The 25,935-nt window shown below is 40.6% G+C and overlaps 1 protein-coding gene across 2 annotated transcripts in view; it reads left to right on the plus strand.

The window, feature by feature from the left end:
• The window catches only part of LOC144608406 (early estrogen-induced gene 1 protein-like), an 84,953-nt gene that overhangs the window by 31,853 nt on the left and 27,165 nt on the right, over positions 1-25,935 (plus strand). For both annotated transcript variants that reach the window (XM_078426137.1, XM_078426138.1), the window contains exons 2-5: positions 14,135-14,255; positions 15,033-15,062; positions 19,929-20,045; positions 22,162-22,208. In XM_078426137.1, coding sequence (XP_078282263.1) covers positions 14,135-14,255; positions 15,033-15,062; positions 19,929-20,045; positions 22,162-22,208 — 315 coding nt within the window. The remainder of the gene's footprint in view (positions 1-14,134; positions 14,256-15,032; positions 15,063-19,928; positions 20,046-22,161; positions 22,209-25,935) is intronic.

The following is a 25,935-nucleotide window of genomic DNA, read 5'->3' on the forward strand; positions in this document are numbered from 1 at the left end:
TCCACATTTTAACAACTTTGTATATAAGAAAATTTTCTTAGCAATTGCCCACTAGTTCTTTGCTGATATTTTAAATCTTTGACCTTGTTGACCTGATGAAATGTTTTTGTTTCCCCCTAATTAAATAAAACGCTCAAAATTGGGTGGTAGTCTATTAACCCCATTACTCCTATTGCCACACCAGTCTAGATTTAAGGGCTGCTGCACTCTTAAGCAAGGGATATTAAAATCAAACCACCTTCTAGTCTGGTGCCACTGAATCTTTTGTGCCTCTTAAGTGCAGGGGAAATCTTCACATTTGCAATTTAAATAAAGCAAAACTGAAAGTAGCTGGTCATATTGGCTAACATGCTTCCTAAACCATACTTCCAAATGTATTTAGTCAGCTGCAAAGTGTGTTAACATCTTAAGGCTGTGAATAGTTATGAATGCAAATTCTTTCTTCCCAGACTGGCAATCTGCATGGAAATCGGTGGGAACTTGCTTTATACCAGTTTGACCTTTCTAAACTGGAATATTCCAGTTAGCTTGACCTTATTCTTTAGGGTGGGAGAAGTATTTATTCGGCAACGACCCCTAGCGTCTTGTGCATACCATTGAATGTGAAGTTGGCTCGGAGCAAATACCTTTTCCTGTTTTCTTGCTAAGCATCCAAGTTTGACATGTGTTAGTGTTAATAGCAGAGGAGGTGTTGATAAGCTTCCTTTCACAGGATTCACTCATTTCCTGACGGTAATATTTACCATGTTTCAAGTAGCCATGTCGTTTATTTTTGTTCTACTACCATAAATGCTGAAAGAGATTTTAGACTTGAAGTACTTGAAAGTGGAACTGCAGTTTTTTTAAATAAATGTTAAAGCTATGCTGGGTGTCCTATCAATTTTTCAGTTTCTGTATATTTTAGTATTGCAATTTAAACCACACATGTTCTCCCCTTGATGCCCATTGACTTTAGTGTTATCAGACTTGCTTGATGCCATATTCACTCCTATGCTGCTTTAATGTCAAGAGAGGCCACAGTCACTGCCTCCCTGAATTCAGACTGCATTAAGGAAGATAGGTGATCAAACATACACCACGATAATTCTCAACACTGATGCCCAGCAAGGGTGCGTGCTCATTCCCTTGCCATACTCCCCATATACTTGCGATGTGTGGCGAAATTCTGGTCTAACTGCATTACAAGTTTGCAGCTGACACCACAGCAGTGGGCTGGATCTCAAACAGTGACAAATCAGAGTACATGAAGGAGATAGAGAGTTAAATGACATGGTATCAAAACATCAACCTCTTCCTCAATGTCAGCAAAACAAAGGAGAGGATTATTGACCTCAGGAAGTGAGATGGAGTATTCCCCCCCCCCCCCCCCCCCCCGGTTTATTGCAATGATACTGTAATTGAAATGGTCGAAAGCTTCAAATATAAATATCAGCACCAATTTGTCTTGGTCTATTTACATTGAACCAATAGCAAAGAAAGCACACCTAAACCTCTCCTAACTCAGAAGGCTAAAGAAATTCAGCATCTCTCCAACTACTCTTAGCAATTTCTACCAGATACACCATAGAAATCCAGATGCATCACAACATGGTATGGCAACTGCTCTGCCCAATACTGCAACAAATTACAGAGTGTTATGAACACATCCCAGTATATGGAGCAAACCAGGCTCTCCCCCCCACCCCTCATCCCCATACACTCACTTTGTTCTGCCTTGGGAAAGCAGGTTCAAAGGACACTCATAGCCTGTATATTCTCTCTTCAATCTCCTGTGGACAGAAGATGCAAAGTCTTGAAGGTGTGTACCACCAGATCCTAGCATGGGTACATGGACCACATACATGGATAGGAAACGTTTAGAGGGGCCAAATGCGGGCAGGTGGGACTAGTGTAGATGGGGCATCTTGCTTGGCAAGTTGGGCCAAAGGACCTATTTTCATGCTGTATGATTCTATGCCTAGAACAGCTTCTTCCCCACTATGATCGGACTCTCATTTGCTAAGGATGTATTCCCAAACTCCCAATGTACCTCGTCGTGGCCTTTGTACTTTTATTTTAAACAGTGCTTTCTCTGTAGTTGTAACACTATATTCTGCACTCTGTTTCCTTTCTCTTGTACAACCCAATGTACTCCTGTCTGGTATAATTTGCCTGGATAGTAAGCAAAACAAAGTCTTCCATTGTATCTTGGCACATGTAATGATAGCAAACCAATGTCTGGGCTGTAGATTAGGCTGGATTAGTTTAGGAATGTTTAAATATATAGTTTTGTACAATTTGGGAAAAGTGGCTGGAAAGAAATAGATGTTCATTTATTATGTATTGTATACTGTAATGTGAAAACCGCAAATGCTCGGAATATAAAATAAAACAAGAAATGCTGGAAATAACCAGCAGGTAAATCAGCGCATGTGAAAATGAGCAAATATTTCACATTGACTGTTTATCTAGTGCTGGTAAAACAACGTTCACCTGGAATATTAACTCTGTATTTATTGCAAGCTATTCCTTTGTTTAGATAGGCTGTGACAGCTTGCTCTATGATGTTGGAGTGATGTACAGTTGTTGCTCTGTATTTCTGGGTGTCTCCTCATTCAGATTTTTAGCTGCCCCTGTAATTTTGAAAACTTGCCTAGATCATTATTTCCAAAAGATTCTGTTTGATTCATGAAGTTAGAAGCTCTGTAACAAAAAAATACTTGCAATTATAATTGTGCTTGGATAATTACCTGCTGAAATAACATTTACTTTTGGGAGAAATCTAATTTACCGAAAGTCACATTCTGAAAGTAATGCATGACCTAACATTCCCCTTTGCGTAAATGGATGAGATTTAGCTGTGACTATTTCCAAAAGACTAATTCCAACTGAACATTAGCACCCAACCAATGGTTCCAGGTCAAAAGCAAATTATGATTTGTTCTTTTAACCTTTTTAAGAATTGATATATATATATATATATATATATATATATATACTTTGAATTGATATATACTTTTAATGATTGGGATTTCTGTCTTGTTTTTTTTAAGAGATTTTTGTTCCTATTTTTGAAAATCACATTTTCATATTTTCAACTATACCCGATATTGAAAAAATCTGCTACAACTGTATTTCTGTAGGATTGCTTTCAAAAGGTTATTGCGACAAGATGAAAATAAAGTTCACTTACATCATACTGTGATACCCTACTGATATAGTTAAACATTTTGTTCAAGATGGCCGCGCCGTTGTGTTTGGCTGCCTGCCACTGTATGTTTCTTTTTTTTTCCTAATCAGATGTGCAGCACTTTGGTCAACGTGGGTTGTTTTTAAATGTGCTATACAAATAAAATTGACTTGACTTGACTTGATAATGGTCGTTAATACAACAATAATGATCTGTTATCAAATTGTTTAATGTTGATTTGGAAACAATGGAACCTAGGTGTAGCTGAAAAATATGAAGGGCAAAGTTACTTTGTTAGTATAATAATCATGAGTAAATCAATATTGTCCAGTACACCACTTCAATCTTGCAGGCTAGCTATTTGATCTCAGGAGTACAAGTTTGAAATCTTCTTGCCCTTTCTCCAAGAAAAAAACCCCCATTATGCATGAATGCCATATCTTTTCTTATCATCTTATCTGCCAGGAAAAGCAAAGGATCCTTTTATTCATCCAGCCTTCATCAAATACTCAGTGATGTATTCCACCACTTAGCAACACTGACTTCTACATATAGAAAATATCTTGGGTTCTCTGCCTTCCCTGTGCTATGATTCAATTTTAGCTAGAGTAAGTCGTACCAGCTTCTCGTTTTCACCCAACAAACAGCTAACAATGGTCTGTTTCCTTTATCATCGTTACATTTTTGCATCGTTGTTCTATATCTCTCTACATCATCGTCTATATCTCTTGTTTCCCTTTCCCGTGACTTTCAGTCTGAAGAAGGGTCTCGAACTGAAACGTTACCCATTCCTTCTCTCCAGAGATGCTGCCTGTCCCACTGAGTTACTCCAGCTTTTTGTGACTATCTTCGGTTTAAACCAGCATCTGCAGTTCCTTCGTACACATAGTACCCTTTAATTGGTTTGTATAACTGACTGCTTATCATTGACCATCTGTCATTGACAAATTTTAGCTGAAGAAGCTTTCCAATGGCTGACGCGATCTATCTTCAGTGTACAAACACGATTGCAACTCAAGGATGAGGAATAGCCATTTGGACAAGCTACCGGAGAGCTTGTAGTACAGTGCTGTCAAGAAAAACACAGCGGTGCAAATAAAAACGATACACCCATTTTCCTCCTTCCTAATAGTAACCTCGCTTTCAAGTATCATGGTCCACATTGTGTAATCTTAAATTGACAACAGATCTGCATCTATCTTCTTCTCACACTCTGTGGCTATCCTTTTGTTGTATTTATTATTTTTAGTTACCTTTTAACCTCTTGGCATTGAACAGAGCATAGCAGGTATTTATAAAGATATGAGAAGTAATCAATGGACCATCAGAATAGATAGAGCAGACTGAGGTTTTCTTTCAGTTGGAGTTAGAAGATTCCAAAAAGACTAATATGGATTTTTTTAAATTATGGCATTTGACAGGATTGATGTGAATGACAGTTTCCACTTCTAGATAAGTCCAGAACAAGCGGAATAGTGATGTAAGCTAGTCATCAGATGAAGTAAAGAACTGAGGAAGATTTAGTGCAAAGCAATGAGAATGTGGAATTTGCAATCACATGGGTTAGTTGTAGCATGCTATCCAAACAGATCAGATACACAATATATTGGTTCATAGGAGAAAATGTAATGTAAATGTGAGAAGTAGAGAATGGGTAAATATGGGGATAAAGTCAGAAGATACAATTTCAGTGGGAGTAGATTTGTGATGGGTATAAACATTATATACAGTTGGACTGAATAATCTGTTTCTATACAACTGCCTCACCTTGCATCACCATTAAAAAAAAATCTTTTGTATGGCTTCCACATTGTGCAATCACATATAACACTCTGTAGGAAAGAACTGCAGATGCTGGTTTAAATTGAAGGTAGACACAAAATGCTGGAGTAACTCAGCCGTCAGGCAGCATCTCCGGTGAGAAGGAATGGGTGACGTTTCGGGTTGAGACCCCTCTTCAGACTGATGTGAGGGGAGTGGGCGGGACAGAGGCTCTCACTTGGGTCTCCTCGATATCCCGCAGTTCTGCTCTTGCTTCCCCCTCCCCCCATTCGTAACAAGGACAGAGTCCCCCTGTGTCAGTCGTCGCATACAGCATATAATCCTCCAACATTTTCGCCACCTCCAATAAAATCTCACTACTGACCACATCTTCCCATCTCCACCCCTTTCTGCTTTCTGTAGAGAGCGTTCCCTCCACAACTCCCTGGTCAACTCGTTCCTTCCCACCCAAGCCACCCCCTCCCCAGGTACTTTCCCCGGCAACCACAGGAGGTGCAACACCTGTCCCTTTACCTCCCCCCTTGATTCCATCCAAGGACCCCGACAGTCTTTCCAGGTGAGGCAGAGGTTCATTTGCACCTCCTCCAACCTCATCTACTGTATCCGCTGTTCCAGGTGTCAACTCCTGTACATCGGTGAGACCAAACGCAGGCTCGGCAATCGTTTCGCTGAACGCCTCCGTTCAGTCCGCTTTAACCTACCTGATCTCCTGGTTGCTCAGCACTTTAACTCCCCCTCCCATTCACAATCTGACCTTTCTGTTCTGGGTCTCCTCCATTGTCAGAGTGAGGCCCAGCGCAAATTGGAGGAACAGCACCTCATATTTTGCTTGGGTAGCTTACACCCCAGCGGTATGAACATTGACTTCTCTAACTTCAAATAGCCCTTGCTTTCCCTCCCTCTCCATCCCTTCCCCCTTCCCAGTCCTCCCACCGGTCTTAATGTCCCTGACTACATTCTATCTCTGTCCTGCCCACTCCCCTGACATCAGTCTGAAGAAGGGTCTCGACCCGAAACGTAACCCATTCCTTCTCTCCAGAGATGCTGCCTGGCCCGCTGAGTTACTCCAGCATTTTGTGTCTACAAATAACACTCTAATGGTTTTCTTCTTCATACCCCCATCTACCATCCACACCGTCTCCCATTGAGTTATTTTTGTCTGTAAATATGGGTTGTAGGCGGTTTTGTTCTGTGGAAGGGTAGGATGAGGAATCTTTTTGATCAATTAGTTTTGGTATCTATATCATTGGGTGCTTGGAATTGGGCTTTGGGAGATATAGCTGCAGTATTAATAGCACCAGATCCACGTGGAAACTACATGTACAGCTGACCTGGAATCAATAAACTTATTAATCTTTAGGCCTGGGGAGTGTGGAAGTGTGGAGAAAGAGCCTCTTCAGATATCGCCCATTGAGGACAAATTTCCGGCATTCCTGCCAGGAGTAATATTGTCATTGGTAGTTGAGATTTGCGCTTTTTTTTGCTGTGCAAACATGGAGCCATATTTGAAGACATAAATGGAAAATAAACAATGGGTTGTATGATAACTGAAATATGATTGGAAACATAATATAATGTGATAATTAGATTAACCATCCATAGATTCCTCTGACGTTGTTTAGTTTAGTTTTTTAAATTTCTTATGAATCTGGGACAACAGGATTTTTCGTAATGTATTTATAATGGGAATTGAAGCCGAGTGTAGGTCTGGTCTCAGCTGGTGTTTTTGCCCCATTTTATAATGATTGCGAATGTGTGATTGGGCTGTTGTGTTTCTTTTTTCCATACCTCGAAGACATCTTAATGTTTGCAGCCATGGAGCTGTCAACTTGGCTATGATTTCCAAGCCTGGTACTGATGGTCTACACTGCATGAAAACTCCATGAAAAATGCAGACAGTTGCACTAGCAATTATACTAGACCTTTTTCAAGCTCACCACAGCCTTTGACTTCACCATTTGTCGGGTACGGTGGATAACCCTCCCCGTTTTCAGCCATCCACAGAAATGTATCGCCATCTTATGCTTAGTCTGCAATTGTACACAAGCTGTGACATTAACTAATGGTCTACAAAGTCCTAGTGGGCTGATTAACAAGGAGACAAACCAGATATGGAGAAGGATATATTTCTGGTTTGCACAACCATTTACCCTAGCTGATTCTGGTAACGCAATAGAATTCCATGGCATTCTCAACTTCCAAGGTGATCTTTAAAAATAGCATAACCTATTTATCTTCTATAGATTTTGTTTTTAATCTGACCTTTATAAAGTACAAAGTCAATCAGATGTCTCTCTATTAAATACATTTTGGCTGCTTTCCATTCTTGATTTCCATCTCTGCAATGATATTATATTGCTCAAGGTCTCATAACCTTGAGCAAAGTAGTTTATTTTTGGAGTTTAATTCAGTCACTTAAAAACGTTAGTGTAGCATAAGTGAGTTAGAACAAGAAATGGTTTGATTTCAGAATTTCCCTGGACGATTCATTGAATGAATCCATTTTAAATTATTCTTGTATGAAGCAAGTAATAAAATAAATTTAGAACTCCAAACTGTAGGTAGCATAACTATTCCACTGTACAAAGAGAATCTGTGTTCAGATTTCTTCGTTGAAAGGCATGGATTTCTTTACCTCATCCTGTTGCTCTGTATAAATATTAGGTTAGATTAGTTTAGCTTAGTGTTGTTTACTTTTTATCACCTATAGAGATATAGTGAAATGCTTGTTCTCCATGCTATCCAATGGAATCCTACTAACGTGAGTACAATAAATTCTCTCCTAGAACAGCATGCAGAGTATCGCTACATTCCAGTGCAACTTGCAAGTCTCTTTAAAAATCCCAATCTTGGCACAAGAAGGTGTGCAATATCATATTTTCTCACTTTAAAGCCCAGTGTCCAAGCAACACTGGCTCAATAAAATAGGGGTCGGCCTGGCCAAGTGCGATGTGCAACATCTGTAGGCTGGTCTCAATCACTCATTCATCCAGCAGTGGTGGGATCTCCCAAGACTGCCTCTGCCAATACCATGACCCATGACCACAGCAAATGCATCATCCAACCCCCTCAGCAGCCCCCCATTCAAGATCAAAATTTTCAGAGACTTGGAAGTTGCAAGATATCATTGGTACATGGTGACGCCCTGCACACTGTTCCTGAAGAGGATCTATTCTGGGGTCACCTGTGGCCTCCTTCTTGATCTGATCATGGAACTTTAGTTTTTTTTCCAAAGATGTGGGAGTTGTTTACATGTGCCGACGTTCCCCTTCACCTTTTACCACCGCCATCTTGAATCAGTGTTGTGTTGGTAGTTTGGTTCATAGCATGGAAATGTAAGTTATTGTATCATTTGAATATCAGTATTAAATGGCATGAAGCTGATGTGTTTATTTAACAAATTTAAAGAAATAATAGATTTTTCTTTATGGGAAATGTTTGAAGTGTATGAAGTGACATTTTTTTTTGTGATGGGCTGGAGTTTTGAATCCTAAAGCCAATGAGCAACAGCTACTTCCATTTACATAAATATCACAAAACTGCAGGTACTGGAAATCAGGTATAACAGGATGCACTGGAAACACTGAACAGATAGGGAAACATTTGTAGAACAAGAAAGAGCTAGTTACCTTTGAAATATCATTAATTAGAAATGGGAAAGTGTGAAATAAATCTTAATTTGCAAAATATGTATATAGTGTCTTTATTCCAGCAAACTGTTTCAACATCAGCAAACATTAGTGCCATGACCCATAAGGAGGTATTAAGGCAGATCACCAAACGTTTATTGGTTATTTTTTTGATGGATTCGAAAAATTATCTTAATGGATAAAACATGGCTTCAGAGGCAGAGAGTTATAGGAGGGAGTTTTGGGGCACAGGTTTATGGTAGCCCAAGCTATAACCACAACGTTTTAAAAGAAAAAGAAATGAAGGGGGAGAAAAAACTGAAGGAAAAGTTATGACATTGAATGATATTATGGGCATAGTTAGAAGCTGTACAAGCAGGGACATGCTGCTTGAATGGGTGGTGGGGGCTGAAATCGCCTCAGCTGTAGGAATTCCTCAGGGCAGTATCCTAGGTCCAACCATCTTCAGCTGCTTCATCAATGACCTTCCTTCAATTATGAGGCATGTCCGATGTAATGGTTTTTTTCAGATATATGTAGCTATTACCCCCTGACATTTGGAGTTATGACCATCACTGGCTCCAATTCCCCCCGACCACACTATCAATATCCTGGGAGCGTATACAAAAACTGAATAGAGTAACTATATGAACAATGTATCTACAAGAACAGATCATAGGCTAGGAATTCTGCAGTGAGTAACTCTCTTCCCAACTTCCCAAAGCCTGTCCACAATCTACAAGGCTTAAGTTAATAGGCACACCCCATCCACAACCATTCACTCATTCCACCACTGACACATGGAAGTAGTTTGTACCATCTGCAGAATGCATTGCAGAACTTACCAAGTTACCAGGAAATATATTGTCGTTCTTAACAGTCGTTGGGTCAAAATCCTAGAATTCTCTCCCGAACAGTTTAGTGGGGGTACTCACGCCTCAAGGACCACAGAGGTTCAAGAAAGCAGCTCACCAGCATATGTTCAAGAACAATTAAATTCAGTCACCAAAGCTCACATCCCTTTAAGAAGCATTGAAAAGAATGCTTGAATCTCCCATGGCTTGGAAGGCTGCCTACCAAGTTGTTGGTAAATAGGAGTAGTGCAGATGGGTACTTGATGGTTGATGTGGACATGGTGGGCTGAAAGACCTGTGTCTCTGCTGAGAAGCAGGGTCACTGATTTGAAAGCAAGGTTAAAGTATTTAAAATTAAGGTGGGAATGATCATTGGATATTTTTCCTTGGTACTTTCCTGTAGAAAGAAAGGGAGCCGGATGAATACTCTACGATATTTAGTGCTGGATACTTGAGGAATCTTATGTCTTATGGTAAAGGGGGATTGAGGCCTTGTGATAAATTGACAAAGTTGTAGCACCTTGGTTTAGTCTTCATTATATTATGCATTTGGTTCATATTTTTAGTTTTTGTTTCTACCCATTTGAGTCCTCACGTATAATAGAAATGATCTATGTAAACTTGGCAGGTTGAAGATGCAAGTGTGTTATTACAAGATGCTAGTGGGAGGTGTAATTACAATGTGACAAGATTACATACGCAGTTTCCATTATAAATGTGCATACAGGAATATGTAATGGGGGAAGTTGCCAGGAAATGGTTATTGCTGAAAGATTTTTTTTGCATCTTTTAAATTATTTTATGTGCTTCGCTTTCCAGAACTACTTATAGCAATTTTTGGCCCCCTTTAGAAATTGTTTTTTTAAATCCTGCGAATGCTCTCATAGATTTCGGTAAAACTTTTGGCTTCTGAAGCGGGAAGAAATCGTTGTAACCTTTCTCTAACGCTTCATTGTCCTTGTTCATACAAGCCTCTTGCACACAAGCCCCTTGATTTAACGTGTGCCATGTATTTGATTATAAAAGGGAAAATGTCAATTCTTGACCTCTGACAAGCTGAGAATTTTTTTTTTTTATCCCAGGACGCTGGAATTTGCAATATTCGTACTGCTAATTCAGCTGACTAGAGAATTAGATTCTTCTTTTCACAATAACATAATACGTAAATATGTGGAGGATTTTTCCCGTGGATAGTGAAGCTCGAATCAGGGCTCAGTTTCAGAATAAAGAATTGGTCATTTCCCACTGAAATGATGAGAAATTTCTTTAGTTATAGGTGGTTAATACATATATATATATATATATATATATATATATATATATATATGAAATAGGAAATGGGGTAGGCATTTCAGTCCCTCGAGCCTCATGGACGATCTGATTGTAATCTCAACTCTTCATTCCCGTGCTCTTTTGTTCCCATTGATTCTTCCAATGCCTTTGCATTTGCAAAGACTGCTTCCACTGCACTTTTAACAAAAGGCACTTCGAAGATATACAAGCGACCAAAAATTTGAAATGCTGAATAAAATTTGTACTCGCTGAATTATAAATATATAAACACTTTTATTTTCAACTCCCGTTTGTTGATGCCAGTGCAGATGACACAGTTTCACATTATGGAAAATAATGATATGGATAGTTTTGTAGAAAACTGACCCTCCCCCTCCCATAATTCGAGGGTCACCTTTCCAGTTTCTTGTGCACTTCAATCAACTCCCCATTCTTTCTTGTACCAGAGAAAAACCAAGCTGATCTTACAAAGGTAAGATCGGCTTGGTTTTTCTCTGGTTGCAGATATTCTCCTATTGCAGATATTCTCCTACTTCGAACACATGAAATTCTGAAATAAGGAAAGCAATGCAGTCTATTGTCAATGGTAGGACAATTATTGGGGGGGAAATCTGAGGAATATAATTAACCTGCATTTGGAAAGGCTAAAATTAATCACAAATTATCAACAGAGTTTTGATAGGGGAAGATCCTGTTTGACCAATTTAGTTAAATTTTCTGATGATGTAACAAAATGTGTTTGAGGGCAGTGTAATTGATGGCAGCCCAGATAAAAGTTTTGGTTGCTAAAGGCATTAAGAATCTATTACTTCATTAGCCAGGGTTTATAATGTTGTTAGAAAAGAGACACAAAATGCTGGAGTAACTCAGCGGGACAGGTAGCATCTCTGGAGAGAAGGAATGGGTGATATTTCGGTTCGAGACCCTTCTTCAGACAGAGAGTCAGGGGAAATGAAAATGAGAGATATAGAACAAAGAAATGAAAAATATGCAAAAACGTAACGATCAAGGAAACAGTCCATTTTTGTACTGGAACACTAAGGGATACAAGACAGGGCAGGAAAGTAGTGTCAAGGTAGAGTATGAGCCATTAAATTGTTGAATTGTGGAGCAGGTTTGAGAGGCTAAGTGGCCGCCTACTGCTCCCATTTCCTGTGTCCTTTACAAGCTGGCTAAGCATTTGTTAATACATTTCAATTAAACCTCTGCAGTCTTGTGCAAATAGCAAGCCTATGTTATTTAAGCTTTAATATCTATTGCACATGAAAGCCTTGTCAATGATTTTGTACTTAATCTCAAAAAGAGTTAATAATAAATTTAACTTTAAAGACTGAAGTAACTTGTTTTATTGTTGAGTTAAAGCTGAGGCATGGAAAGTTAAGAATTTGCTCTGAATTAATCTGCATTGACCGTAAATCTGAATGTTAAAATGATACAGGATTCCTTCCATGTCACTGTGGACGTGGCAGATATAGAAGGCATGCATGATGTAAATGTTGACGCTGCATTCATGGAGCAAATTTTGAGGCCAAACATTTTTTTTGTTCCTTTTGATTCCCAGTGGCTTTGTTTCAAAAGTATAAACAGGGAATGGGGGAGGGATCTTGAATTATCCCAGCATTACGAAACCTTGTAAATGGAACTTTAGTTCTGGCCTCTGACTTTTATCAATCCTATTTACATGCCAAACTATTCATGAGACCACTGGGAACATGATGCAGATTTATTTTATTTTAAGTGCACCAGTAAAGATTTCATTGTACAAATGTTACAGTTTGTGAAGAGTTTTGGGCTGTTTTTAACCTATTTCCAGAGCGATAGTGCTTCTGTTGTAAGTGTATATGGGTGTGAGTTATCTCTCAAGATCGATGAAAAGAATTGTTGTGTAACTTACAGTAAAGCTCCAACAATTGGCCTACTCACATTTTTCTGAACTGAGATGGTTTATCTATTAATATCCTTTAAATCAGTACTTTAAATCAGTGTTTTACATGTTCCATAGTATTTTTATTTTCAAAATGCAGTGCGAAAATAGGGGTCCCAGTGAATAGAAAGGAAGCACAGGAAACATCACTTAGTAAGTCACATTGTGGACCATTGGGATTTCCGAATAGTGGATGTTTTATTATATTTGTAGTTGGTGATGTGACTTTGATCAGGACTCGATGCTAAGGATTCTGTATTGGTTCACTGTTTACAAAATTGTTCAGTATTAATTCCACTCAGATTTTTTAAATATTTAAAGTTCTGGGAATGGTTTATTTTTCCTTTCTTCCTGCCAAAACACTGCAGTTAAAATTTAACATTGACCACTTTGTGTCTATTTTCAAAGAGGTTGAATTTGTTATTTTGTGGAGCTTAAAGAAACAGACCATTTTTTAACTTGCCACTGATCGGGTTACCACCACTGTGCTGGGTCCATTTGTGATCTCGCCCCTTTCCATCACGTATAAACATTGTATTGCCTGACAGACCAGTTGTGCTAACTGATTGTTGTGTGCAATTCACCGCCTCAAGATTGAATTTCAATTATTCTCTAGCCTGTTTTCACATGTGACCCAATCATCCCAGTTTTACACTGTTTCATACTAAACACGTATGCCACTCTGAAGGAAAGGTAATATAAAACATCTTCCTGTCAAATGCACAGAGTAAGAATGTTGTACTAAAATTGCTGTCAATTAGTCATTGCAGCAAAATACGAATTTCAAACTGTATTATGCTGGTCCTGGAAGACTGATGCTGAGAAATAAAGTTTATTATTTTCATTTTGTTTTTGCATTTTATAATCACAGAAAAATATGAAATATAGCACACCTCTCATACTCCCTGTTTCTTTATCTGTCAGTCTGTTCTGTTTTTAGAAGAAAGGTTCAATATTTTTTGACCAAGAAAAACCCAAAGTTGGGTTATGTACTGGACCTTTTCTGTGTCCACTGAATGTTTTATTGATGTTTTTGAGCAGTTGTCTTTATCTGACTAAAACTTAATTGCAATTCACTTGATGGAAAATCTATTAAATTGTAACCTCTGCAGGACTGCACCTTTCACAACTGTGGCCGTAACTGCCATAGGCCATATAAAAGAAAAAATCTTGCATTGTTACATGTTTCTTGTGAGTTTGGAAGCTCTCCCACCCTTACTTCCTGCAATTTCCTGCACATATTTGCCGATATGGGTATGTTGGTGCTATCAAACAGGAATGTAGAGGTGAACACAACACATATACTGTCTTGATTGGAAGACATGTGCACTGGTGGTTATGCCAAAGAACTGGTCAAGAGAGGATGGGAAGAATGACACACCCAGGGGGAAAAGACTAATTTTAAGTTATGCTTGATTTAAAATGACATTGACATGAGAATGGGATCAAAGCAAAAACTAACAAATTTGTCATCTTTTCACAGGGTAGAAGTTCAGCAGAATTGTGTTCGTTGGAAGAAAATTTTTAATTTCATCTGCAAGATGAGTGCAAATCCAGCAACTGGTGTACTGGACCCTTGTATTTGCAGAGTATCTGTACGTAAGGTAAGCATCTTCCAAATCAAGTCATTTCTAAGTACATTTTTACACTGTGAGGTAAAATACATTTCCCTTTCTGGTGAATTTTATTTTATTGTGAAAAGTGAATGTTTCCACATGATCCGTATTCTTTACAGAAAGTGTAGACCAGGGCCTTCACAAAAATGTATGATAATCTAATTAAAATAGTGTAGAAACAAAGAACTGCATATGCTGTCTTACAAAACAAGGCACGGTGCTGGAGTGACTCAGTGGGTCAAGCAGCATCTCAGGAAAACAGAAATAGGTGACTTTCACTCTGAAGAAGGGTCCTGAACTGAAACGTCAGCTATCTGTGTTCTCCAGAGATGCTGCCTACCCAGTTGAGTTATACCAGTATTTAGTGTCTAATTAAAATAATGTTCCACAATAATACTAAATCACTTTCCATTGTCCCCGAAAAGAATAAATCTCATTGGACATTTTGATCTTTCATTATCCTTTTTTGTTTTTACTGTTCTCAAAGTTTTGGCTTTTAATGCACAAGATGCTTCACCGGCTTGAATAGTTGATACGTTTTGTAATCTAATAACATTTTCATCATCGTGTCTGTCCTTTTCCAGTTAAAGTCTTGTTTTTAAATTATATTAATTTTTTGGGGGTTTCATTTAAAAGTCAGATATCTCTAGAGCGCTTTCAGATACTTAACAATATACTAGTGATCTGTCATATATTCATATTGTCCTTGTATAAAGCTAATAATAGATGAAAAAAAGATTATTAATCCTTCCTATTTTGTTGCAGGAACTCAAAGGTGGAAAGACATTCTCTAAGGTAATGTTACATCCCCTGCCGTAGACTGAGGCTATGATGCAAAATTCAAGAGTTAATTTGGTCCAGATGTTGGTACTGTTCAACATTCAAATTGACAGATTGGCAAAGTGGCAGATAGAGTAACTACCTTACAGAACCAGAGACCCGGGTTCAATCCTGACTACGGGTGCTGTCTGTACGGAATTTGTACATTCTCCATGTAACTGCGTGGGTTTTCTCTGGTTTCATCCCACACTCCAGAGACGTACAAGTTTGTAGGTTAATTGGCTTCTGTAAATTGTCCCTAATGTGTTGGATATTGGGAGCATATGGGGTGATCTCTGGTCAGTGCAGACGATGGGCTGAAGGGCCTGTTTCCACACTGTATCTCTAAATTCTAAAGCAGGACAGAAAATGCTAATTTGTTAGGAAGCCACTTTGCTTAGGGCATCAATTTATCAAGCCTGCTCCCACTCATGTTACTACTATTTTTAGCACAAATTTCCATTTGTCAAATCAATTGCAACTGTTGCTTTCAAACCAGAAACTCTTGTTTCAGGTAATACAATTCTTACTCGTGTCAAATGTTTGTGGGCTTATTCCCAATCCTAACCTTCAGAACATCATTTCAATTGATACTCCCAACGCACCAGTGAGTGAATACTGTTGTAAACACCATATCCCTTTGGATATGATGTTTAACCAAGATCGTTGTCTGCATGTTCTCCTAGTTGAGGCAAACATTAAAGAAGTCACCAAGTAGCTCGTTATCCTGATTTTCCACAGATTTAGATTGTAATTCCGCATTTAATTTTTAAAAAAATTAAATATGATCTCTCAGTCCCCCCTTTCTATCCAGCTATGTGCGCAAAATGATGTGCTTGATGTATTCCCCGTCATTTTAAATAAGCCACATCAGCTATAAAGGCCTAAAATGTTTTTGAGAAATATGGGGAACTTCAATATAAATGCAACACCTTTTTGATCACTCTTCAGATTAACTGTGAGATTAATAAATGCAGTAGACCAGGAAAAGTAAGCCATGCTTATTTATTTCTCAACAGTGAAATAATTTTCTAGCAGTCACAATGTTACCAGTTACAGTTGCTATGGTGAGGCTGTAAGATAGCAGTTGATGTAAATGCACAGATCCCTTTGACCATGACCTCAGCTGGGTTATTCGATATGCACCAAATTTGTCACTGAATTTTTAAGGGCATCATTTTGCTCCAAATAGTGAATATTCATCTTGAGACTTATCTCATCTGGGCAGCAATGCAAATAATAATGCTTATCTTGAGATCATCTCTTGCTAGGCAGTAATTGAGGATATCTTTTAAGTACTTTTGAAAAATGTAGAAGTGTGTGGTCTTCACAGGCAGTGAAGAAAGCCAATGGAATGTTGGCCTTCGTAACAAGAGGAGTTGAGTATAGGAGCAAAGAGGTCCTTCTACAGTTGTACCGACCGGGCCCTGATGAGACCGCACCTGGAGTACTGTGTGCAGTTTTGGTCTCCAAATTTGAGGAAGGATATTCTTGCTATTGAGGGCGTGCAGCGTAGGTTCACTAGGTTGATTCCCGGAATGGCGGGACTGTCGTATGTTGAAAGGCTGGAGCAATTAGGCTTGTATACACTGGAATTTAGAAGGATGAGGGGTATCTTATTGAAACATATAAGATAATTAGGGGATTGGACACATTAGAGGCAGGAAACATGTTCCCAATGTTGGGGGAGTCCAGAACAAGGGGCCACAGTTTAAGAATAAGGGGTAGGCCATTTAGAACGGAGATGAGGAAGAACTTTTTCAGTCAGAGAGTGGTGAAGGTGTGGAATTCTCTGCCTCAGAAGGCAGTGGAGGCCAGTTCGTTGGATGCTTTCAAGAGAGAGCTGGATAGAGCTCTTAAGAATAGCGGAGTGAGGGGGTATGGGGAGAAGGCAGGAACGGGGTACTGATTGAGAGTGATCAGCCATGATCGCATTGAATGGCGGTGCTGGCTCGAAGGGCTGAATGGCCTACTCCTGCACCTATTGTCTATTGTCTAGTGTCTGTATTTTTATTAAATAAGCCAAGGGAGAGGAGTGTTTCCATGATACATAATATTTTTGTATTGTTTCATGTTGAGCAAGCATTTTAAATGTGGTATAACATTTTGAGATTCTAAGGTTGAATATTGCATGCCGATCTGGACTTTATTTTAATTATCCTGGAACTTTTAATTACCCTGAACTGTTTTTTCTTTCTTGTGATATGAATCCTTACCTTCCCCTCCCTCCCTCCATTTAAAAAAATGTTTGCACATATTCAGCTATTTTCTGCTGGTCTTCCTGCTCTGTTTCCAGGGTCATCAGTCGAGAATGTTGACTGCTTCATGCTGCTAAATGATTCAAGGAATTTTCCTTCTACCAGATACAGCGTACTAAGAAATTCACTGCATCTGATATCTTGATCTTAAAATTGGTAGGGTCAATAAATGTGATAGTGCACCAAAGCAGGAAACTAAATGAGGAATTGCATGCTTAGACTCTGATAATTTGTGATAGATTTGCCTCCTTAGTTTTATTGACCTTGAGTTTCGAATCAAGTACAATACAGTGAATTTAAATGACAGCTTGCCCACTAAAAGTCTGGACAGTGAAAGGTGTTTTATTTATAAATAGCTGAAAAAATATGTAAATATGAATTATTTTTGGTACAGACAACACTGCTTTTCCTTCTGTTTTGTATGTATTTTCTCTGAACAAGGGCTTAGTGTTTTCTGCCATGGCGAATTATGTGAGAATGATTCTTTCAAGGGAAATTATATATTTTTCTCAATCATTTTGCCTATCCTTGCCCTGCCACCAGACAATTTTAAAGCACATTCTTTTCCCCCTCCATTTCTCCACTTCATTCCTACTTATCTTTGGTGCCTTCTGTTAATTACATTATGTTTCCTGGACTTTGCACCGCGTTAAAGATGAAACAATCAGAAGCACTGCTGAAGGACTTTTCAATTTCTTTCCCTCCATCTCCAGAAATGAGCTTGCCTGACATTTCAACAACAAATGGATCAAGCTACAATGGATACTTGTGCATTTAATCATTTCAGCATATTTTTGCCTTCAGGAACATAAAACAATGCAACCTTTTCTGGCATTTGCTTACCATGATAAGTTTTCTGACATAAATCTCTCATATTTCTTGAACGACGAGAGACTTTCAAGTTTCCCCAGCCTGAGGTAGCAATTGTGCATCATGCAGATAAGGCAATCCCCTTGTTAGAAGCGCATTAAGAATCCACTTGTCTCTTTGGAGACTTGTGCAGTTCGTAGTTTGAATATATTATCTTACCTTTCTCCAGTTCTCCCGTTCATACTTGCTGTAATGACAGCAACACGGTACTTGTATGATGCCCCTCTCAGAGTGGAACATTATTGTGCTTTAATCAAGTCACTTCTTACTCTTCTAAATTCCAGCCAGATCAAGTCCAGTCTATCCAACCTTTCCTGATAAAACAAATTAGTCATTCCAGGTACAAGTTTGGTAAATCCTCTTCTGAATTATTTCCAAGGCATTTATATCCTTAAATAAAGGGACCAATATTACAACCAGTAGCACACAATGTGGTATTGCTGGTGCCCCACTTAACTGAAGCATAACCTCCCTTCTTTGGTACTCAATTCCCCTTGCAATAAATAAGAATGTTTTCTGTTTGCTTTAGTTGATTAGCAACTGGATAAGAACTGATCAATTATGGTAATTTGTTTGAACCATGGGTAGTTCATTGTTATTCACTACTGTGTAGATCAATGCATCTGTAAATGATGTTTATAGATACACATTTGAACTCCGTGCTTGTTTCTTCATTATAAAGACAGCGACTATCCTGACTCCCGATGTACTTAACAGCCTTAAAGGGGATTAAAAAAAAATTATAATGTAGATTTTTTTTTATTGCAGTAGCTAGCTGTTTTACCTGAGTAAAGGAGAAGTAAAGGAGAAAATTTGTCACTCTGACCATAACAGGGACATCTTCATTGAAAGCACTTTGATATCATTGGTGTTAGGATATTTTTCCAAATACTTTATGAAACCAGATTTAGATTTTCTCAAATATCTTTATCTTTTCACCAATATCTTTTCATGAATCGGGTTTTCATGTTCACAGGATAGGTTTAGTGTGTAATTTATTTGTTGTTTTCTAATTTTTAGTGATGGATGTAGTTACAATAATGCCACGTGGATCCCTGCCATATCTGCAAAATAGAATTTGAAGTTTGCTTACAGATCGACAATACTGTCATTTTTCTTTGACAGTATTATAAATAAACCTCCTTCATAAGTCTTTTAAATTTCTGTCATTTTTTTCCCCATTTCTCAACAAGAGTCTGAATTTTGGATTTGGCCTGATCTTGTAGTTTACAAAGAAATGCAGCTTTAAGGTCTGAATTTTCAAGTTAAATGTACACCTGTGTTTTTAGTTTTGTATTTAATTGTTAAGAGTGATTATAGAATAGCTTTTGCTGTTGCTTGACCAAATTGGCATGTACAGTGCATTTTGCTGGTTAATCATTACTGCAACATAAGCACTGTTTCACAGTACTTCCTGCCTGTCTGTAGAGACATCATCTGCTCAAGCAGTTTTCCTGCCCATGGAAACCTATTTTTATTGTAGAATTGAAAAATGAAGTTTTGGATTAAGGACTTAAATCTGAATAACAATGAACCTATTGTGTGTTAAGACTGTTTCCAGTAATGGTTATAGTCAACAAAGTGATTTAGCAAAAGTGAGAACATCTTAAAGTTATGGTTTAATAACATGAAGATAATTACTTTTGGTTTCAATGGGTTTTGTTGTTCACAAGTACTGGTCAGTTAATCTTTGTTTTTTATTTCCATCTCCCAGCTTGGGTTTGCTGATCTCAATCTAGCGGAGTTTGCAGGTTCAGGCTCCACTGCACGCTGCTGTTTACTAGAGGGTTATGACACAAAGAATACTCGGCAGGACAACTCCATCCTTAAGGTATAATTGCTGATAGAGAACATTGATGTTTAAAATAGAAAAAGCAATGATATGTTTAAACAAAGTCTTAGCTGCTGCAAGTGAATGTTCAAAATTATCCAGTTTCTTATAAAATCAGAGCAGGTTTTATGCCTTGCTCAATTTTCTATCTGGTGTCACATCCACACCCTTGTGATTCCCTGGGTGATCTTGGCTTCAATCTTGGCCTTAAAAATACTAAATTACCATTGAAATTCTGTACTTCAAGGAACTATGGATGCCCAAAGATTTGCAACTTCCTGAGTTAGGGAAAAATAAATCCCTTTAGTTTCTGATCCGGAGACTAAAGCCCCTAGTTCTGGACACAGCTAGAGGAAATGGCTGCTTAGCATTTACATTGTCACTGCCTGAGAATCTTGTATGTTTCAACGTGGTCACCTCTCATTCTTCCAAAAAAAAGTATTGTACTTGTGTAACACTTTTCACATCATTTCAGCCAATTTAGTTTAAAGTATCGGTCCATTATATGCATGCATTCCTTGAAGGGCAGGGATTAAATAGAGTAAATCTCAATTGCATTGCTCCAACGTGATGTATTCTTAGGCAAAGAGACCAGAACAGTGCAATGTTATCAGATGTAGTCATATAAAAGCCCCACACTATTGCAGCATGAATTCCTTTCCTTTGCGCTATAACCTTCTTGAAATAAAGGCTAGCCTATGTGTTGTACCAGCATACTAACATGTAGCATTTCAGGTACCTGCACTCCCTGAGCCTTGGTGGATTGCTGTCTGGACTCTGAACTGCAGAACCTTTGAAGAAATATTACACTGTGGTCATCAGTAGATCACCACACCACTAACAAAACAGAAGGAAATTACCCCTCAGCTTCCAATACATAATAGGGCTGAAGGCACTGGGTAGCATACGATTCCATTAAGGAACACCAGTTAGCTGCATCGTATGTGTGAATGTGTTCTGGATTTCTGCACCTGCACATCGGGACGTAATAGCACTCAAGAGTTCCATTACACACTGGGCTGAATGACCAAATTTACTTAATAGCTATTCCTACAGCTTTATGACTGCCACAGCTAGAACATCTGGCATGACACACTCATGAGTAGGATCACCAATCTTCTTCAAAAGTTTTTAAAAAACCTAATTAAAGTCGTAAAAATAATTAAAATACATTTGTAAAGTTGAATGCAGTTGTGAAGTTTTAATTTCATTAATTCTTTTTTTAATTTCTATCATTATTTAAATATTATTCTGTTGTACTTAAATATCTTTGACTGTAAACATTTGGAAACATCAGAAAGGCCAGGCAGCACAAGCCTTCAGTAAGCCACCAGGGCAGTCTGTGGCCTTCATTTGGTCTAGGCGTTGTTTGCAAACTGCTCTGTCTTGCTTAGCAGCCGCAACAGTACAGCCAGCAGGACACTGCCAGCCCTGCAGTAAAAAATAAGATGTGACTGTGACCATCCCAGGAGAAATGCAGGTTGGGTCCAGCACAGTCCAGCCCACTTTCAAAATATATTATTAAACTGGAAGTAATTATAAGACTGTAATCTTATGTTGAGTTTTTGATGACTTCTAGTATTTCTGTTTGAGATTATTCGATCCCGGATTAAATTACTGGAGCAATTAAGTCATATGGGCTAGAAACTGGCCCTTCGACTCAACTTGCTCATGCCAACCAACATGCCCCATCTACATTAGTTCCACCTGCCTGCATTTGACCCATATCCTTCTAAACCTATCCTATCCATGTACCTATCAATGTTTTTTAAACTTGTGATAGTACCTGCCACAACAACCTCCTCTGGCAGCTCGTTCCATACACACCCCACACTTTGTGTAAAGAAAAGTTACCCATCGTGTTCCTATTAAATCTTTTCCCCCTTACCCTAATCCTATGTCCACTAGTTCTTGATTCCCCTATTCTGGTTAAAAGACTCTGCATTTACACGATCTATTGTCCTCGATTTTATACACCTCTATAAGATCATCCCTCATCCTCCTGATGAGCAGATTGCTGCTTAATCCTTCAATCTGTTGTTATTCTCAGGGCTACAGGAGATGATTATTTTAGCAGATGTCTTATGTTTTTTACACTAGCTGTTTTGTTTTGCAGGTCACTATAGGTATGCAACTGTTGTCAGGAGATCCATGCTTCAAAACGTAAGTTTTAATGCTCACCTTAGTTCATGAATTCTGCACAGATGTAGCTGGGTTCATACAACAAAAGAAAGCAGACTTTCCAAATGTTGTTATAGTTTAAGAGCAATTAATTCACTGCCATATCTCAAATGTCTATTTGACTTGGTCTAATGTTCTCTGGAGACATTTATTGATGCATGGTTACCAGCAGAGTAACAGTCCATGACTGTAACAGGCCTTCCGAGTATATGCACTCTACTCAGGCAGCGCAGGCTGCGGTGGCTGGGCCATGTCCACCGCATGGAGGATGGCTGTATTCCAAAAGACATCCTCTATGGAGAGCTAACATCTGGGAGGAGAACCATCGGCTGCCCCAAGCTACGTTACAAGGATGTCTGCAAGAGTGATTTGAAGGCGCTCGACATCGATGTGGAGTCCTGGGGGAGAGCCTTGCAGCTGACCGTACGAGGTGGAGAGGTACCTTGAACCAACATCTCAAAACGGGGGGAGAGAAACTGATGAATGCAGCGGCAGAAAAGCGGACATGCAGAAAGGAGCGCAGCAACTTCAACAAACCAGAGACCACACACAAATGTGACCTTTGCGACAGAGACTGTCACTCCCGCATTGGTCTCTTCAGCCACAAGCGACGCTGCTCTAGCCAAGGTGTGGAGAAAGCAGCCAAATAGGATGCATCACCCATGGTCAGCCATGACCGAGGGGGGCCTAAGAAGAACAGTCCATAAAGACCAAGGTCTATGCCTCATTTTTTTTGTTTGTAATCACTTTGAATCAGCAGTTGATGGGAGAGCAGGAAAAATCTATTTGCAGGTAGGCACAAAATGCTGGAGTAACTCAGCGGGACAGGCAACATATCATATCATATATCATATATATACAGCCGGAAACAGGCCTTTTCGGCCCACCAAGTCCGTGCCGCCCAGCGATCCCCGTACATTAACACTATCCTACACCCACTAGGGACAATTTTTACATTTACCCAGGCAATTAACCTACATACCTGTACGTTTTTGGAGTGTGGGAGGAAACCGAAGATCTCGGAGAAAACCCACGCAGGTCACGGGGAGAACGTACAAACTCCTTACAGTGCAGCACCCGTAGTCAGGATCGAACCTGAGTCTCCGGCGCTGCATTCGCTGTAAAGCAGCAACTCTACCACTGCGCTACCGTGCCGCCATCTAGCATCTTCTCTGGAGAGAAGGAATGAGAATCTATTTGCACTTTGACACTGTCTTAGTATCCACAAATCCAGGTGCTAGATGTTATGAGAGACATAGATTGAAAATGAGAATCCAGGTCATCTGTCCTCTAATATACAAAATGAAATAGTTACTAATAATATAATTTAATAATGTTATGAGTCTTTGTAAAGAAATTAGCTTTACAAACATTAATGGAAACTCAAATAAAAAGCACACATTGAAAACTGGTTTAATTTGAGTGTTTGATCACTTGCCTCCAAATAGAAACCTTTTTAACAAAATGGCTAAAATAGGATTCTCAGTTGGCATTACCTGCAGTAAAAACTGGTGCAGCTGGTAGAGCTGCTGCCTCATAGCGTGGGAAACATGGGTTCAATCCTAACCTTAGGTGCTGTTTGTGTGGAGTTTGTATATTTTCCTTGTGACCATAAGTGTTTCTTCTGGGTACTCTGATTACCTCCCACATCCCAAGAACATGCAGGTGGGTAGGTTGTTTGGCCTCTGTAAATTGCCCGTAGGGTGTAGGGAGTAGGTGCGAAAGTGGATAACAGAACTAGTGTGAATAGGTGATCGATGGTCGGTGTGGACTCAGTGGGCCGAAGGGCCTGCTTCCATGCCATAACTCTAAACTAAAAAACATAAGCAGACAAACTAGTGAATGTTTGTTTGTAGGCAATGTGAAGGAGAATGGATGTCAGAAGATTTCATGACAGTAGTGTGGCGGCTCCCAAGGGTCGGGCCATACTTCTACCGACCCCTCGGCACGGGAATGGACCAGTCCAGGGAGGCGGTCCGGGACCAGGTATATAAGGACAAGGTTTGGGCGCCAAGCCATTCCGGCAGACTAGACCCGTCTGATAACCGTGGTACAATAAAATATACGTTCCCGAAATACCTGGCTCCTTGCCTTTATTTCGGGCCTTTATCGACACGCTACATTGGTGACCCCGACGGTCCATTCATTAGGATGGGCACAAAAGCAAAATCCGACCGCCCGTCCGGCTCGCAGGCCGACCAGGCCCCAGCTGTCGACGCGGTAGGAATCAAGCTCCCGACCTTCTGGACCACCCGGGCTCGCGTTTGGTTTTACCAAGCGGAGGCCCAGTTCCAGCTGCAGGGCATCACAGTGGATAACACCCGTTTTTTCCACCTGGTGGGAGCCCTTGACCAGGACACGGCCGAAGAGGTAACGGAGTTCCTCCAGGACCCCCCGGCCCACGATAAATACGAAGCCCTTAAGGAGCTGCTGCTCCAAACCTACGGGCTAACCCGAATGGAGCGGGCCGAAAGGCTCCTCCACATGCCAGGCCTCGGTGACCGGCGCCCATCTAGCCTCCTGAAGGAGATGGTCGCGTTACTCGACGGGCACAGACTGTGCCTAATGTTCGAGTACACTTACCTGCACCTGCTGCCGGCCGACATTCGCCTGCAGCTCACAGATGCCTCCTTTGAAGACACCCGGGCCCTCGGCAGGCGCGCGGACGCGCTGTGGGCGGCGCGCCGTGATGACGTCAGTGTGCTAAACGTCACTCGACAAGCGCCCGATTTTCTCCGGTCGGGCGGGGGAGCTGTGGAAGGAGTGACAGCTACGTCCCGGTGGCCTTTTATCACCGGTTCCTGCCATCCATGGCCCACATCATGCGGCCGCTATACGAGCTGCTGGCGGGCAAGCGTAAGACCGTCGTGTGGACCGACGAGGCGGTAACAGCCTTTGACGGCGCGAAGGAGGCCCTGGCTCGGGCTGTGCTGCTGGTTCACCCACGGGAGGATGCCCCGACAGCCCTTACGGTGGACGCCTCAGAGTTGGCGGTTGGTGCTGTACTGGAGCAACTCACGGACGGGGGTTGGCGCCCCCTGGCCTTCTTCAGCCGGCACCTCGACAACGCCCAGAGGAAGTACAGCGCCTTCGACCGCGAGCTCCTCGCCCTGTACCTGACCGTTCGTCACTTCCGCTATTTTCTGGAGGGCCGCCCGTTCACAGCTTACACGGACCACAAGCCGCTCACTTTCGCCCTGGCAAAGGTCTCCGACCCATGGTCCGCCCGACAGCAGCGCCAGTTGGCCTACATATCGGAATTCACCACCTCCATCCGCTTCATCGAGGGGAAGGAAAACCGGGTGGCCGACGCATTGTCTCGCCCCGCCATCAATGCCGTGTTAGAAGTGGCACCCGGCATTGATTATTCTGCCCTGGCGGAGGCCCAACTAACGGACGGGGAGATGCCCGCCTACTGGACTGCCATCTCTGGCCTCCGCCTTGAGGATGTTCCCCTCGGCCCCGGAGCAACGACGATACTATGCGATGTGTTGGCAGGTCAGCCGCGCCCCATCGTCCCGGCCGCGTGGCGCAGGAGGGTGTTCGACGTGGTCCACGGGCTGGCTCACCCATCCATCCGGGCAACGATCGCATTGGTAGCTGCGCGGTTCATGTGGCATGGTCTACGCAAGCAGGTTGGCCACTGGGCCCGCACCTGCATTCCGTGCCAGACGTCAAAAATTCAACTCCACGTCCGGGCGCCACTCCA

This window comes from Rhinoraja longicauda, chromosome 31, assembly GCF_053455715.1.
Source record: "Rhinoraja longicauda isolate Sanriku21f chromosome 31, sRhiLon1.1, whole genome shotgun sequence".
NCBI classification, from domain to species: Eukaryota; Metazoa; Chordata; class Chondrichthyes; order Rajiformes; family Arhynchobatidae; genus Rhinoraja; species Rhinoraja longicauda.